We start from the raw sequence: 15,265 nt of genomic DNA, 5'->3' as shown, positions 1-15,265 counted from the left end.
GCAGCCCAGGGCAGAAGCACCCCACCGGGGTTGCACCCCTGGGAAACTTTCCGGGCCTACCCTGGATATCCCTTTAGAAACCAGACTTGCATCTCCGAGGAGGAAAACGCCGTGTGCTCACAACATGCCTTTGTCTCCCAGCGTGAATCCATCTAAAACTAGCTCCGGCTCCTAGATTAGACACCCCAGGGCTCTGGCCAACAGGATCAGAGAAAGACTTTCCTCCTGAAAGTGGAGCCGCTGCCTCGGCTGAGGCTGTTTTGGGTGTTGGTGGGATGCTGACAAACGAGGTCACAGACTGATCTTTCCTGGATCGTCCTCTGTGGCGATCATCCAGCGCTGGCTCTGGGGTCACGAGGTCCTGGGAGGAAGAGAGACAGGCGATCCAAGCAGGGACGCGCCGTATGCCAGCAGGGCGCCTTCCCGTCTCCTCTGGGTGGCTGCTCACCGGGCGCGGAGACTCTTCACTTGCAGGAGAGCAGACAAGTGCCCCCCACCACGTAGCAGGGCCTTGCCATGCATGTTTTCATTCCATGAGGAGAGTGAACCTGTGGCTGGAAGACCCTGGGAGCCTCGTGAGTGTTGCTTGGGCAGGGTGTGCAGCAGCAGCAGAGGAGACGCCTCGTCTGAGAAACTGGCTGTTTGCACCTTTGGGGGCTTGTGCGTGGTGCCTGCCCCTCTGGCTGCCGAGTTACTACACACTCCAGGTCTGGAGGGTTTCTCCCCCGTACCCACAAAGCAACTGAACTCCGTCGGGAAGCACACATCAGGGACAACTGGTTGGGGTCTCCAGCGACAGCTCACCAAAGCACAGCAGCCAGCGATGCGCGATTTATCAATGACTCGTCTTACTGAGACATGAGTCAGATACTATACAATTGGTCATCTTTTTTTTGGCAACAAAATGACCATGGCACTTTATTCTTTTTCTTTAAATAATGTGCCCATCGTTTGTGCTTAGATTGAGTTAAATTTGCCCTGCTTTATTATTATTTTTTTAATGAAACTCATCATTTTGAAGTGTGCAATTCAGGGGTTTTGAGTACATCCGTGATACAGTGCCACATCACCACTAGTTCCAGAACATTATCCTCACCCCAAAAAGAACCCCATCCCTGTTAGCAGCCCCCCCCCAGGTCCCCCAGCTGCTGGACCACCACTGTTTTCTGGATGGATCTGCCCATTACAGACACGTCACACACACGGAGCGTGCCAACCTGGGTCCCTCGTGTCTGGCTTCTGTCACGGAGCATCACGCTCTTGTGGCTCATCCACGATGGAGCCTTGTTGTGTCAGCAAGGCTGACACTTTCCCATTGTGGGTAAACAGTGTTCCATTTTATGGATGAGCCACATTTTGTCCACTCGCCTCTGGAGGGACACGCGGGTTGTCTGCATTCGGCCACTGAACTGAGCTGCTGGGACCCTCTCTATACGACGTGGATGCTCGAGCGTAGAATTTCCACGTCGTGTGGTCATTGTGCGGCAGACTTAGTGAGGAGCTGCCAACCCGGCTCCCAGGGGGGCTACACTACTTGGTGTCCCTCCAGCACCGTGTGTGCCTCCAGCTACTCCACACCCTCAGCAATACTGGTCCATGTCTCTTCCCCCAACCGAACCTAGCCTGGTGGGTAAGAAGCAGTGTCTCACTGGGGTTTCAGCATGCACTCCCCGAATGACCAAAGACATGGAGTATCTTTGTCATGTCCTCGTTGGCCATTTCTATATTTTCTTTGGAGAAAAGTCTGTTGAACTCCTTGGGGGCATTTATTAGTTGGGCTATTTACCCTTTTATTATGGGGTTGTACAAGTTCTCCTGTGCTGAGTGCTAGATCCTTGTCAGGGCTACGAGTTTTGAACATCCTCTCCCACTGTAGAGTGTTTACACTTTCTTCATGGTGAGAGTGCCTTTTTTTTAAGGCACTGAACACTGACTCTAGAATCTCAGTAGATGCCAGTCTGAGATCCGAACGCCAGCTCCCCCAGCTGTGTGGCCTCAGGCAGGTCAGCTCCTGTCTCTGGGCCTCTGTGTCCTGTAGCATGGGTTGCAGCAATTCGTAAGAGCCGGGGTGAGACGGTGGGTGAGCCTGGCCTGCCAGAAGGTGTGCCCCGGGGCCTGGCCCCAGACAGACAGGTGGGGAGGGCTGGCGTGAGGGTGATGCTCCCCCCCGCCCTACTGATGCCCCCCCCGCCCCCGCTCCACTCACCAGTATGTCCGTCTGCCACCAGCCAACAACATCTGCTTCTATGGCGAGTGTTCCTACTACTGCTCCACCGAGCACGCCCTGTGCGGGAAGCCGGACCAGATAGAGGGCTCGCTGGCGGCCTTCCTGCCAGACCTGTCCCTGGCCAAGAGGAAGACATGGAGGAATCCCTGGCGGCGCTCGTACCACAAGCGCAAGAAGGCAGAGTGAGTGTCAGCTGGACAGGCCCTGCGCGTGGCCCGCATCCTCCTTACTCGGACATCCCGGGGTCTGAGAGGCTTCTGCCCACTTTGCTCAGAGGGGCCTCAGGCCCGTTGACAGCCACAGGGGTAAGGAGTATCAGGGAGGGGAGGCACACCCCCTGCCTGCCCCCTGCGTGGCTGGCACCTCCCCTTTGTGAGTAGATGGCGGTGAGAATCAGATGCACCCCCGCAGTGGAGCGGACTGGCCTGCTGCAGCCCGAAACACAGCTTGTCCGAGTTTGAACTCCACTCACACTCCCTGCCCTTCTTGTCCCTTGTGCAGAAGGGTGGCCATGGAGGTATCTCTGTGACTGCTGTCCAGGCCCTGTTTCTTAATGGCAACCCTCCAGATGTGGTTTGACCACCTCCCAGCCCCACACTCCTGTTGATGCAGCCTCAGCTGTAGCACTGTTCTGTGGTGACACCTCTTTCCACCCCCAGTCCTCACTGCAGTAATTCTGCTGTGCTGAGCTGGTTGGGGCCTCCCTGTCCACACAGAGGAGGCACCTGGCCTTCTCACACTGGCTTCCCTGCAGGTGGGAAGTGGACCCTGACTACTGTGAGGAGGTGAAGCAGACACCCCCCTATGACAGCAGCCACCGCGTCCTGGACATCATGGACATGACCATTTTTGACTTCCTCATGGGTATGTCGCAGCCCCAGCCTGCACTGGGAGCTCCCACCCTACATGTGACCCTGCTGCGGCCAAACACCTGCTTTGCCCCGTGGCTCTGGCCTTGGGGTCAGACGTGGGCAGTGGGGGACAGCCCTGAGTTTTCGGTCTGCTTCTCTCCACAGGGAACATGGACCGCCATCACTATGAGACTTTTGAGAAGTTTGGCAATGAGACGTTTATCATTCACTTAGACAACGGAAGAGGGTGAGCCTTCTGGACCTGGGAGGACTCGGGCTCCGAGTGCGGGTGGTGGCCGTCCCCTGGGGACGCTTTGTGTGTGATGCAGCTCCTGTCGGCAGGAAAGGCCTGTAGTGTTACTCTTCCTGACCATCAGGGTCACCCTGTGTGCTGAGTCCTGTCATGTCCTCCTGTTACCCTGGGGAAACTGAGTCCCAGAGAGGCTACTTGCCCAGAAGGCATCTTAGTCATCTGGGACTGGCTCACTGGGACAAATGGCTCTCCCTGCCCTACGAAGAGGGCCACTGCTGGCTGGCTTCTGGGCGGGCCTGGGCCACCTAGGAGAGCCCTCTGCCTTATGAGCAGAGGGGTGCATGCGGGGACCTACATTCCTAAGTGGTTAGAGCTGCTGGTCTCCGATGCCTGGACAGTTGTATGTGGGGGCCACAGATTCCCAGCTGTAAAAGACAGCACTGCGGCTGGACCCTGGGCTGCCCCACCCTGGTGCCTTCTCCCCTCAGCCTGCCTCAGGTCCCACATCTATGAGCTGCTGCCCAGTGCAGTGGCCAGAACACCAAGCAGCTCTCAGGGGCCTCTCTCATCCCAAGCCCCACGTGTGCTGCTGGGGACAGCAGAGACCGGGACACACTGCCCAGAGACATACTGCCCAGGGTGCTGGGGACACACACTGGGGACAGACTGCCGGGAACACACTGCCTGGGACACTGGGGACATACTGCCCAGGGTGCTGGGGACACACACTGGGGACAGACTGCTGGGGACACACTGCCCAGGGACACATTACCAGGGGACATATTGCCCGGGGCACTGGGGACACACTGCTAGAGGACATACGCCCAGGGGTGCAGGAGACAGACTGCCAGGGACACACTGCCTGGTTTCCGTGGCCCTGGTGGCCTGGCAGGGCACACACGAGGTGCTGCTCACTGCAGTGCTTGGGGTCCCCCGGGGGATGCGTGTGGGAGGTGGTGCACACAGGAGTCCTGCTGCCCATGGCACCCTCAACAATCCCGCTTTCCCTTGGGCAGGTTTGGAAAATATTCCCATGACGAGCTGTCCATTCTGGTGCCTTTACAGCAGTGCTGCAGGTACGGTGTCCACCCTCTGCCCCCCTAGGGAGCCCCCAGCCTGGCCACAGGCTGGGCAGAGCCCCCCGATCCCTGCCAGCCAAGATACAGAGAAGAGGGGCTCCCCCGAAGCCCCACTCCCACTGCACGGCAGCACACAGGCTGGCACCCCGACACCTGGCGGCAGGAGCTACGGCTCTGCAAAGCTCTTCCTGGCACGCAGCTCATGCCAGCTGTAACGGCCCATCTTACAGATGAGGACAGTGAGGCTCAGACAGCGTCCTGCCCCCAGCGCTCTGTGCCACTCTGCAACCCTCTCTGTGGGGCTCCACCCCCCCCCACACTCCCCACCCATGCTTCCTTTTACGGTTGATGAAACAGGCCACAGGGCAGGTGTGGAGAGCTGAGCTGGGCACCGTCCCCTGGATGGGTGGGCTGTCCCTCCCCACCCTGTGTCTGCTTGGAGTATTGGGTCCCTGCGCTCACCCCTCGGGTCTCAAGTGGCCACCTGCGCTGCCGGGCAGGACGCTCACCACGGTGCCTCTGAGCAGGTCAGGGACCAACCCGGGACCACCCCACATAGAGCCAACACGGCTCCTCATCCCGGCCTCCCCATACCCAGTTTCTGGGGGTCAGGTACTGACTTCTGTCTACACTGCAGGATCAGGAAGTCCACCTACCTGCGGCTGCAGCTTCTGGCCAAGGAGGAGTACAGGCTGAGTCTGCTGATGGCCGAGTCCCTGCGCAAGGACCGAGTGGCCCCCATCCTGTATAGGCCGCACCTGGAGGCCCTGGACCGGCGGCTGCGCATCGTGCTGCAGGCCATCAGGGACTGCGTGGAGAAGGACGGGCCCCACAGCGTGGTGGAGGATGACCTGGACCCCGAGCACAGAGCGCCCCCCGGCAGGTAGTGACCGAGAGCCGCCAGCCTGCCGTGGAGGAGGGACACGCGCATCTGCACCGTGAATTCGGTGATTTCAGGAACAGACAGGCCACTCCGGGAATTGGGGAACCACGGGAACGTGAGGTCCTTCGGCAGTGGGTCTGACAAGACACGTTGTATTCGCTTTCAAGACCAGAGAAGGTTGGGGAGGGGGCGCTCTGTGCTCACGGACGAGGCGGCCTGGCGGCGGGGGCGACCCACCCTTTTTCTACGGAAAGGAAGCCTTTATTTACTATTTTGTATTTATACATGGTGTCTATGTACATAAATAGTGACACCTATGCAGACCCCAGACCACCTACCAAATGCACACAAGAGGGCCGCGCCCACTGGGGCCGGACTCTCCCCCCAGGTGCACTCACTCTGGACCTAACTTGAAACAAGCCCCCATCTCTCCCTCCTGGGGCCCCAGCCCCATGGCTGAGTCCCGTCTCAGTGCAGAAGGCACCCGGTGTCATCATGGGCTGGTGGACGGACAGACTCCCAGTTTCAGAGTGACGCCAATGACCACGTCTTCCATTTCTCAGAGCCGCCCAGCAGCACCTGGACTTTTCTCGGCGGCTGAGGGTGCTGCTCATCTTCTGACTCTGCTTTGATAGTTGGTGTAAATACGTCACATGGGCTCCTCTGCGGGCCTCGGCAACAGGCTGAATTTTGCAGCATTTTTGTGGAATAGTTTGCAATGTGGTAAAAGTGCAATAAAACTAGAGCAAATGTATGTTGGAGTCTGGGTCCTCATGCCCTGAGCTCCGCTGCCACCCACCCTCCACAGAAGTAAGTCCTGGAACTGGGTGGAGCCAAGGCTCAGCTTTCCAGGCGCTGTGGCTGGCACCGTGGCTGGCACCGTGGCTGGGAGGAGGGCCTGCAGGCAGGAAGAAGAGGGGGCGAGCCACATGTCCCACTTCTGGTGTGGCAGACAGAGCTGGGTGAGGGTCAGTCCCAGAGGGTAAGCATCATGCCTACACAGCCCTGGCACCTGTGGGCATACTGTGTTTGCCCAGCGGAGCCAGGACATTCAGGGCCTGAATGCTCCCGGGAGCCCTCCTGGAGGCTCCCCCTAAGCCTGTTGTCTGCGTGGGGCGCCGTGTGGGCACAGGATTCTATGACAGGCCAGCCCCAGGGCTTCCAAGAAGAGGACTCCCCTGAGGGCCAACATAAACCCTGGAGCTCAAGAATCCCTGGGAGCAGAGCACGCTGGTGCCTCCTGGGCTCTGCATCCCATTATGCCCCAGCCCCCCTGCAGCCCCTTTTTTGTGCACCAGCACCTTGCAAACCAGCCAACATAAATTATCACTGTCTCTAAAGCAAGTGCAAGGTCGGCTTTCTTCTCATTTCACAGGTGGGGACACTGAAGCTCAGTGAGGGGCTGACACTCTGCCCAAAAGTCAGGTTAGGTTTCCGGAACGGCCATGCCCTTGGCTCCAGGGCCAGAGGCCTCCCCTCCATCCCTGAATCCCACCTGGAGCTGCACTCAGTGTACGGCAGACCTGCCTGCCACAGAAATACAAAAGAACCTCGACTACAAAGGCAGTGAGTGGGGGGTGTGCTAATGTGGCCCCCAAAGCCAGCTTCTCCGCAGCCCCCCGCTTGGCGCAGGCTTCCCACCCACCACTCACCCAGTGATCCCTGGCCGAGTCATCCCTGCCCCTTCTTGCCAGTAGCTGGCACCTGTGTACCTTGGGCCTTGCCCACCATGCTTCTCCAGTCTTCCGCTGTTCCCCATCCCTGCCCCGGAAAACGCATCCCCCCAGCTCCCAGGCCATCCAGAGAGAATAGAGTGCTGCTCTCACAGCCTCTGACCCAGGGGCTCCTTGGCCCCCTTGGTCCACTCACCATCAGTCCAGTAGAACGTGCTGGGCGGCTGTTATATGCAGACCCTGACTCGCCACCAGACAGTGAGGGGGTGACACATGACCAACTCATACGTACACCACAAACTAGACCCCTCCACACAACAGGGACGGGGAAGGGAGAGAGGAAATGGAGACACCAGGCCAGGCCACGTGCAAAGACGTCTCCCAAGTTCCTGGGTGGAGGCCCGACCCCCATTGTGACTGCATTTGGAGATGGGCCGTTAAGTAGGCGATTCAGGTTGAATGGGGTCAAGAGGTGAGGCCCAATGCCCGAAGACTGGCGTCCTTGTAGGAGGACGAAGGAACACTGCAGATCCCTCTCTGCACCTGCAGAGGACAGGCCACGTGGGGACAGGCCATGTGGGGACAGGCAGCAGACCTGAGCAGAAACCAGCCCTGCACCTGCTCTTGGGAGTCCAGCTTCCAGACTGCGAGAATAAACATCCACATGCAAGCTGCCCGGCGTGCCTGTGCCACCGTGGGAAACACACATTTGGCCTTTTTCCTCGGGTCCCAACACAGAACCCCCAGGTCCTTTGGAGCTGCCTGAGCAAAGACCGAAAGCAAGCACGTGATTGTCATGCAGATTCAAGCCAGAACCTGCCTCTGTGACCTGTAGTCCTGGGTCCTCCTCGGCCACAGCAGGACACACCCCTACATGTGGAGGTGCCCTTTTTCGATGCGAACATCCCACTCTACAGGGTCACTTCCGCTCCGCTTCAGAGCATCTCCTGTGTCTGCTATTTCTCAAAATAACCAGCTCAAAATAATCCTTATGCCAAAGAGGCCCACTTTGGGGTGACATACTCTGCTTCCCTTCAAAAGCCAGGCAGCTTCATGAGGAAACTAGAACATGCAGATGTGTTGAAGGAAGACCAGCTCAGGACGGTGGCGGTGGTCACGAGACCTCAATGTGGCCCTGGGCTCCATTCAGACACAGCTCAGAAAGTGGGGATTCACAGACCAGGGGCAGGAGGCCCCTGAGGAAGTGCAGGGTCTGGGCAACCGGACACCACCTGGGTGTGCAGGATGGGGACCCCCATCAGGCATCAGGAGTGCTCAGGGCTCTCACTCAGTCACTTCAAAGGACTCATGCTAACAGTGGCCAATGCAAAGCAGAGCCGGAGGTTCGAAGGCAGACAGCTGGCTGGGAGGAAGGCAGGTCAGGTAGAAAGGAGACCCCTCACTCCCAGCACACACGGAAACACTTCCCAAAGCTGGACGATTGGGATGTGATGGTGGTGATGCTGGAAGCTATGGGGAGGTGGTGATTCCCTCAACAGCCTGGCCAGCCAACCACCCAGCGAGGAGACCTTGGACCCTGGACAAGGACGCAGGCCTGGACGGGAACTGCTGGAGGACGGCACCCAGGGAGAAAGCCAAAGAAGAAGGAAAGTGGGCAGGGGAGTGTCCGTGCCACCCTGGCTTAGCGGGCAGAGCAGGGTGTGGGAGGGCCGTGGCCAGGAAGACACGGAACAGAGGAACTGGCTCTTTCTGCAGAAGAGGGGATGACACAGCCGCAGCCGGTGATGCAAACCTACTGGGAACGGGCAGACAGGAAATGCCTTCCTCCCAGAGGATCAGCAGGGCAGGAGAGGACGTATAATTACAAGAACTCATGACTCAGCACTGTATGGTATTCACAGGCATAATCAACATTCCTTCTCCAAAGAAAGAAAAGGTGGTACAACCGAGTCGGGACTGAGCGGGGAGGGCGCTGTCTGGGAGCTGAGTCCTCTCTTGCAGGCAGAAAGTTGATAGGTGTTAAACTTAAAAACCACTGTCACATCTGTCTGTGAGTTAGAGACACAGAGGAAAGACAGACGCAGATGAGAACACACCCAGGGGAACGTGGGATGTGGTTTCTCAGGGACACGGCGATGGGGACAGGAGAGACGAGGTCTGCGGCTCTGCTCAACCCTACCCCAGTGTTACTAAGGCTTCGCAAGGCATGTTCATCAGTTTTTTTGGCACAAACTCGGTATAAAGGGAGGAGGTGAGATCAGAGCCTGGGCTGCAGGCCTGGCCAGGATGCAGGACCAGCCCCCGTGCCCCCGAGAGAAATCCCCACCCGACTACACCCATTTCACAGCTGTCACACTGAGGCCCAGACATGAGAGATGACTTCTGTGAATCTAACACTGCGCATGTGGTGTTCAGGCCTGGCCTCTAGATGCAGGAGACCCCTCTTTCTGTATTCAAAATCAAGCCAGACTGGCCCCCGATGCACCCACAGCTGCGGAGAGAGAACACAGGCCCAACACCCTGACCAGCCTGCGCCCCGGGCTCCCGTGAGACCTCATGGGGTGGAAGATGCCAGAGTGGAGGGAGCCATCCCATCCCGAACAAAGAGAAGAAAAGGACTTTCCTTTTTTTTTTTTTAAATGTATTTTTTATTGGTGTTCAATTTGCCAACATATAGAATAACACTCAGTGCTCATCCCATCAAGTGCCCCCCTCAGTGCCCGTCACCCAATCACCCCCACCCCCGCCCACTTCCCTTTCCACCACCCCTTCCATTCCACTCCTCTGCTTACCCAGCCCGGAGGGTCCACACACCAGACAGCATCTCTCCAGAGGTGCCTGAGGGCAAATGCAAGGAGAGCTCACACAGAGTCTCCCCTCTGAGGCCTGGAAGCTCATTCTGGAGACTCAGGGGGCAGGCAGGAGTGGGGGCAGCACCCCACCAGGGGCTGCAGGCTCTGTGCTCAGACTACCACCTAAGGTAAAGTAAGTGAAAGAACAAACAAACCAATATATAAGCCCCAGTCCTCGTGGGCACAGGGCGCAAAATGTGTGCAGTGACACTTTGGCAATGCAGGGAGGAGGTGCCCCCGTATCCTAGCCCCTACCCAGAGGACTAAGATGCACAAAGGACACACCCATGCCCCAAGGCTGGGTGATGAGGGCGCCTCATCGACTGCAGCCCCTCCTGGGTGCTCCCCGGGGGGTCCCCAGATGTCACTGCTCTCTGTCACCTGGGAGCAAGCTGGATGCATAGACCCCCGGGCCCAGAGCCCCAGAGGCCAAGCCCCAGGCAGAGGAGGCCTTCGTCAGTCTCCTAGGTAGTCCAGCGCCATGCATCACCCAAGTGGCTTCCACCTGCCGCCCGGGGGCACAGACTCACCCTCCTTCCCACATCCGGACCAGTTTCTGAGGAAAACCCCTCCCCACATCCCCGTACCCCACCCAGAGGGGTGAGCCAAGACAGTCTCGAGCAGCCTCTGCTGGGTGTGGGGTGTGGTTAGTGGTGAAGGGAGATAGACCTCAGACCTCTGTTAGGAGAGCAGCCCCTAGAGCCCCCACATGGGAAGGAGGTCCCCATATGCACAGAGGGGGCCTTTCTTATGCTTCTTGGAGATGGCATTTGAAAGGAAGGGTTCAGAGCTGGCTGGGACCTGCCCACCTGGGAACTGGGAACAGTGTACACTCTGTCTCAGAGCGGGGAGGACGGCTCCTGGCCTGGAAGTTATAACCGGACAAGTGGGATGAAGCCAGGAAAGAAGTCAGCTGCAAGGTGGGGTCGGGAGGGGTACACACTGGTGCCTCGGCCCAGATCAGGCTAGGTTGCTGTGCCCACCGGAGGCCCTCGGTGTGGCCATCCCATGGGTCTCCGCACCACACTGGCTGTTGCAGCCAGATATGTCCTGTGGCCACCATCATTCTGGAAAGGTCCTCCGGGTTGAAGGGGGCCACCAGAAACACTGCCCAAGACTGGCCCACTTGCACCATCTAGAGGAGAGCCCGAGAAAAGCAAGGCCGCGTCCACAAGGCCCACTGACCAGAGCCTGGCCCCAGGAGTCTGTTGGTCCTCAGGACCAGAATCCAGGACCTCAGAAGCAGAAAGGGGCATGGGGACACTCAGCTGCCTGGCAGGTGGGCCCCTCAGCCAGGAAGGCCATCAGCAAGCCCCTGCCAGCTGCTTAAGCACCGACCGGGCCAGCCTGTCCTCCCATGTCCAGGGCTCAGGTGGCCCCAGGCAGAGGGCCCATCAGGCTTGCTCTGCACTGTCCCACCAGGATCGGCACAGTGCCTGCCATTCAAAAACCAACCCTGAATGGATGAGTCATTCTTCAAAGACAATTGAATGGAAACTCTGTGCCCCTGTAAACGTGTACCGACATTCTCAACACAGAAGTCAGGGGCTCATCTGGAGGGCAGTGCAAGCAGTAGAAGTACACCTTCCTGGGGCCACAGGGCCTTTGCACAGTCTCCCAGCCTGGTGTTCTCTGCCCCACACCAACCGTATTGTGTTAATTCCTATCCTGAATGCTGCTCAAATATTCCAGCAGTGGAGAGGAGTTTCCTGGTACTTCAAGGCCATCTCAGTATGTCCTGTCATGGGGACATACTGTCCTGCTCTCTTCCTGAGAGCCTCTGCTTTCTTTCCAGGCTGGAAGCAATGTGAGGACCGGGAATGCTCTCCATTCTCCCCGGCTCCCGAACACTGTGGATGAGCAGCGTTGTGTGGATCAGTCCCCACCGACCTTCCTTCTTGTCTCCTGCGCTGAATTTGTAACGTTCCTCTGAGGCACCTCCCTCTGGCACCCTGAGTGCTGGGACCCGGCTCGCCTGCTCTGCATCCGGGGCCCATCACCGTGGCACTGTAGCACTTGCTATTTCTCTCCATGCTGTCCTCACCACTAGAGTCGAGGGTTCCCAATTCCCATGGTAGCAGCAGCCCCCTGTGGGCCCCCTGTGGTCTACGCCTCCTGGCAATCACAGCCCTGTGAGCCCCCCAGGGGTCACAGAGGACCCTGGGCCTCTGCTTCTCTGTCTCCCAGATCTCCTGTGTGGGGCACTTACCTGCCTTGTTATGAGTGGCTTGCTGGAAAGGCCCATGCGGTGAGGACCGGAGGCCCCCCCAGCCAGCAGCTGGGACCAGGACCAGCTTGGGGAAGGCTGCCTGCAGGGGAAGCCTCCACCCATCAAGCTTTCAGAAGACACAGCCCCAGCTGCCATCCTAGCTGCAGCCTCGTGAGAGAGCCTGAGCTGGAGCCGGTCAGCTCAGCCACATCCAAATTCAACTCTCAGAAACCCTGTGACACAGTGAAGGCTTATTGTGAGTGTAAGCCACTAAGTTTGGAGTGGTTCGTAATGCAGCATCGCTAACAAAATGCATTGTGTCAAGACTTTTACGTGATCTGCACAAACCTCTCCATCTGTTCACAGTTGCTGGAAGCTCACTTGTTAGGAGCAGAGGATCACCCTGGCTCCAGTTCAGACATCTTGGCTATCTGTGTTTTTCATGAGCTATTGCATAGGTCCTTGCAATGAGCAAAGCAAGGGACAGTTTGCTCTCCTATACTGTTTGTGCAGACAGACTGCACAATCTGCATTATGCCTGCCGCCCCACAGCCTGCCTCACCTTGAAAGGCAGGTCTTGCTTTTACCAGACCTTGGCTCCACTGTAGGGAGTCCCACCTCCCTTGTGAGCTTCAGTCTTGTGGCTCGAATAGGACTGACCTTGCTTCCGGACACCAGACCTGGCCCTTTCTAGTATGAAAACTGTAATCATCCGGCTGCAATGGTTGAGGGGCAGAGGTGACCCTAGGCAGGCCAGCGGGGAGTGACACAAGGAGATCTCTGTGGGCAGGAGTGAGTGTGAGGCACAGATGGAATGCAAGGGGGGGCAGTTCACTCACCCCGTTTGGGGGCTGGATTTATGTAATTAGCTCTGTTCTTTCTTTGGCTATTTATCTCACTAAAATGTAGGGTTCTGGAAAGAAATTTTTAAATCTCTGTGAATGTTCCATTTTGCTTCTGATTTTAGAGGAGCAATGATTGCTTGCCAAGAAGAAATCCCGAGATACTAATTGCCTCCATTTATATTGGCGGCTGAGAGCACACACTCAACCACAGTGATCAGGAGCTTATGCTAATGCCTATACTGTTGGTTTGGAAAAGGGACATTGATGTGATTTTTATATTTCTTTATTCTGTCCATGCATTACCCATTGACAGTCTGGGAGCAAAAGAACCAAATCTCCCCTCCTGGCTCCAAGAGAGCTCAAGCAAAATCACTTGGAAAAGACCAGGACCCTCCCTTCGTGGGAGCTGCTGCATGCTTGCCAAGTTAGAGAACTTCTCACCAGGTCTGGAATGTGGCACATGCTCTGCCAACGCCAGCTGAGCACGAGCAAGCCGCGAAGGCTTCTGCTCTTTAAAGTTTGGTCGGATTTTTAAGGAAACTCAGCATTAATAAATCTATATAGCACAAATTAGCAGATGATTATCCACATAACGAGGTTCCTGAAATTATTTACATTTAAAACATGACTTATAAGTGAATTCTGATACATTCTATATTCTGTAACATTAAAAATCAAATTCTTAAAGAATATTACAGTTAGCAGTTTTGCGAATGCTTCCCACCTCCCGAAATTGAAATAGCATATTCCAGCATGTGAACAGAGCCTGCTTCTGAACAACTGAATTATAGCTGATTTTTATTTTTATGCCTTTCTCTATTTTATAAACTTTCTATAACAAAAGCAACTTTTAATTAAAAATACAGCAGTGCCCGAACAAGTTGTGACTTGGCATTACAGAGAGCTCCTAAAGACCCCCAAGGCCCTCTCTGTCTGTAATGCAGCATAGCTAACAAAATGCATTGTGTCAAGACTTTTACGTGATCTGCACAAACTTCTCCATCTGTTCACAATTGCTGGAAGCTCACTTGTTAGGAGCAGAGGATCACCCTGGCTCCATCCTCTTTCCCTCTGCTTGAATTTGGTGTTTATCAAGACCATAATTCTATTTTTGCCATTTATGAGTGTGTCACAAACAGCACAAGTCACCACTCCACTTGCGACATCCATGAGTGGCCCTGCAAGGCTGCTCTGGGTCTGCTGATGAGGCCCGCTGACTCGCTGATTTAATGGTGGCGTCGGAGAAGCTCCCCACAGTCTGGGCAGCCCGGTGGTCCCCTGCATGGTCCCATTCTCCATCTCCGCCCAGCCACGTGGCCACACATGGGACTATTCCCAAACCGTGTTCTGACACATGCAGCTGCTGTCATCCTCCTGGAGGGTCTGGGTTCAAATCCTTTCCCCACCACCAGCAAGTGGTGTGACGTGGGTGAGAACTTATAAACCAGGAGCAACCAGGAGTGTCTGACTCGGGGGATTGCCCCTGAGAAGGGAATCGGTCAATATACGTAAAAAAGTCTTAGAACATTGCTGGTCTTGTTTGCTGCTGACGTCACCATGTTTAGGAGTATTTCAAGAACATTTTGGCTAAAGATCAGAGAAGTCTGCCTTCTCACTGCCGGGACCCACATTAAGAAGTTAATTTTAAAGTAAGTCAGATAAGTGTTTCAGAACCCTAAGAAATCAAAATTCATTAGGGAGGTTTCCTAACTAACCAACAGGTACTTCTATTGAACTGAGTGAACACGTGTGCTTTCTCCACCACCATTGTAAGTGCCATCCTTTCATGCTTCAAATGGTGGCCCGCCCATCCCTGAACCACACTAGCAGAGTTCAGGACAAGAGCTACCAAAATGTGAGTGGGGGTGCGGGACCCAGCCTGAGCTCCCCTCCCTGGGGGACTGTGCGAACTCCCACCCGCCTGTGATTGGCTTCAGCAGCGCATCCTCCTCGCAGGCCCACACACCACACCTGTCGCAGGTCAGCAGGTGCTCAGACCTCAGACCCGCCTGGGGTGTAACTTGTTGCCCTGAAACCTGGGTTCTCTGACCACCAGGAATAGCCATGATGGGACACTTTGGTCTCCTGCCACGGGGCTGCTTATGTTGCTCATCTCGCCATGCTCATGCTCATCTCGGCGCACTCATCTTGACACAGAGCTGCAAGCTGACAGGTGGATGGTGGGTGAAGCCACTAAGTTTGTGACAATTGGTTACATCACAACAAAATGGTGATTATATACATTTGTTACGCTAGCAATACACTGTCCTTATAAAAATTTACATTTGGCAGCCTGGGTGGCTCAGCGGTTTAGCACCGCCTTTGGCCCAGACCATGATCCTGGAGACCCAGGATCGAGTCCCACATCGGGTTCCCTGCATGGAGCCTGCTTCTCCCTCTGCCTGTGTCTCTGCCTCTCTCTCTGTATATTC

General features: G+C 56.3%; 1 protein-coding gene across 1 annotated transcript in view; it reads left to right on the top strand.

Moving 5' to 3' along the window:
• The window catches only part of FAM20C (FAM20C golgi associated secretory pathway kinase), a 48,806-nt gene extending 42,759 nt beyond the window's left edge, over positions 1 to 6,047 (top strand). The window contains exons 6-10 of the mRNA XM_038539722.1: positions 2,229 to 2,409; positions 2,982 to 3,091; positions 3,244 to 3,325; positions 4,348 to 4,407; positions 5,048 to 6,047. Coding sequence (XP_038395650.1) covers positions 2,229 to 2,409; positions 2,982 to 3,091; positions 3,244 to 3,325; positions 4,348 to 4,407; positions 5,048 to 5,297 — 683 coding nt within the window. The 3' untranslated portion in view covers positions 5,298 to 6,047. The remainder of the gene's footprint in view (positions 1 to 2,228; positions 2,410 to 2,981; positions 3,092 to 3,243; positions 3,326 to 4,347; positions 4,408 to 5,047) is intronic.
• Positions 6,048 to 15,265: the final 9,218 nt, after the last annotated feature.

This window comes from Canis lupus, chromosome 6 (genome assembly GCF_011100685.1).
Source record: "Canis lupus familiaris isolate Mischka breed German Shepherd chromosome 6, alternate assembly UU_Cfam_GSD_1.0, whole genome shotgun sequence".
NCBI classification, from domain to species: domain Eukaryota; kingdom Metazoa; phylum Chordata; class Mammalia; order Carnivora; family Canidae; genus Canis; species Canis lupus.
The sequence above is the reverse complement of the archived record's forward strand: the minus strand, read 5'-3'. Positions and strand labels throughout refer to the sequence as shown.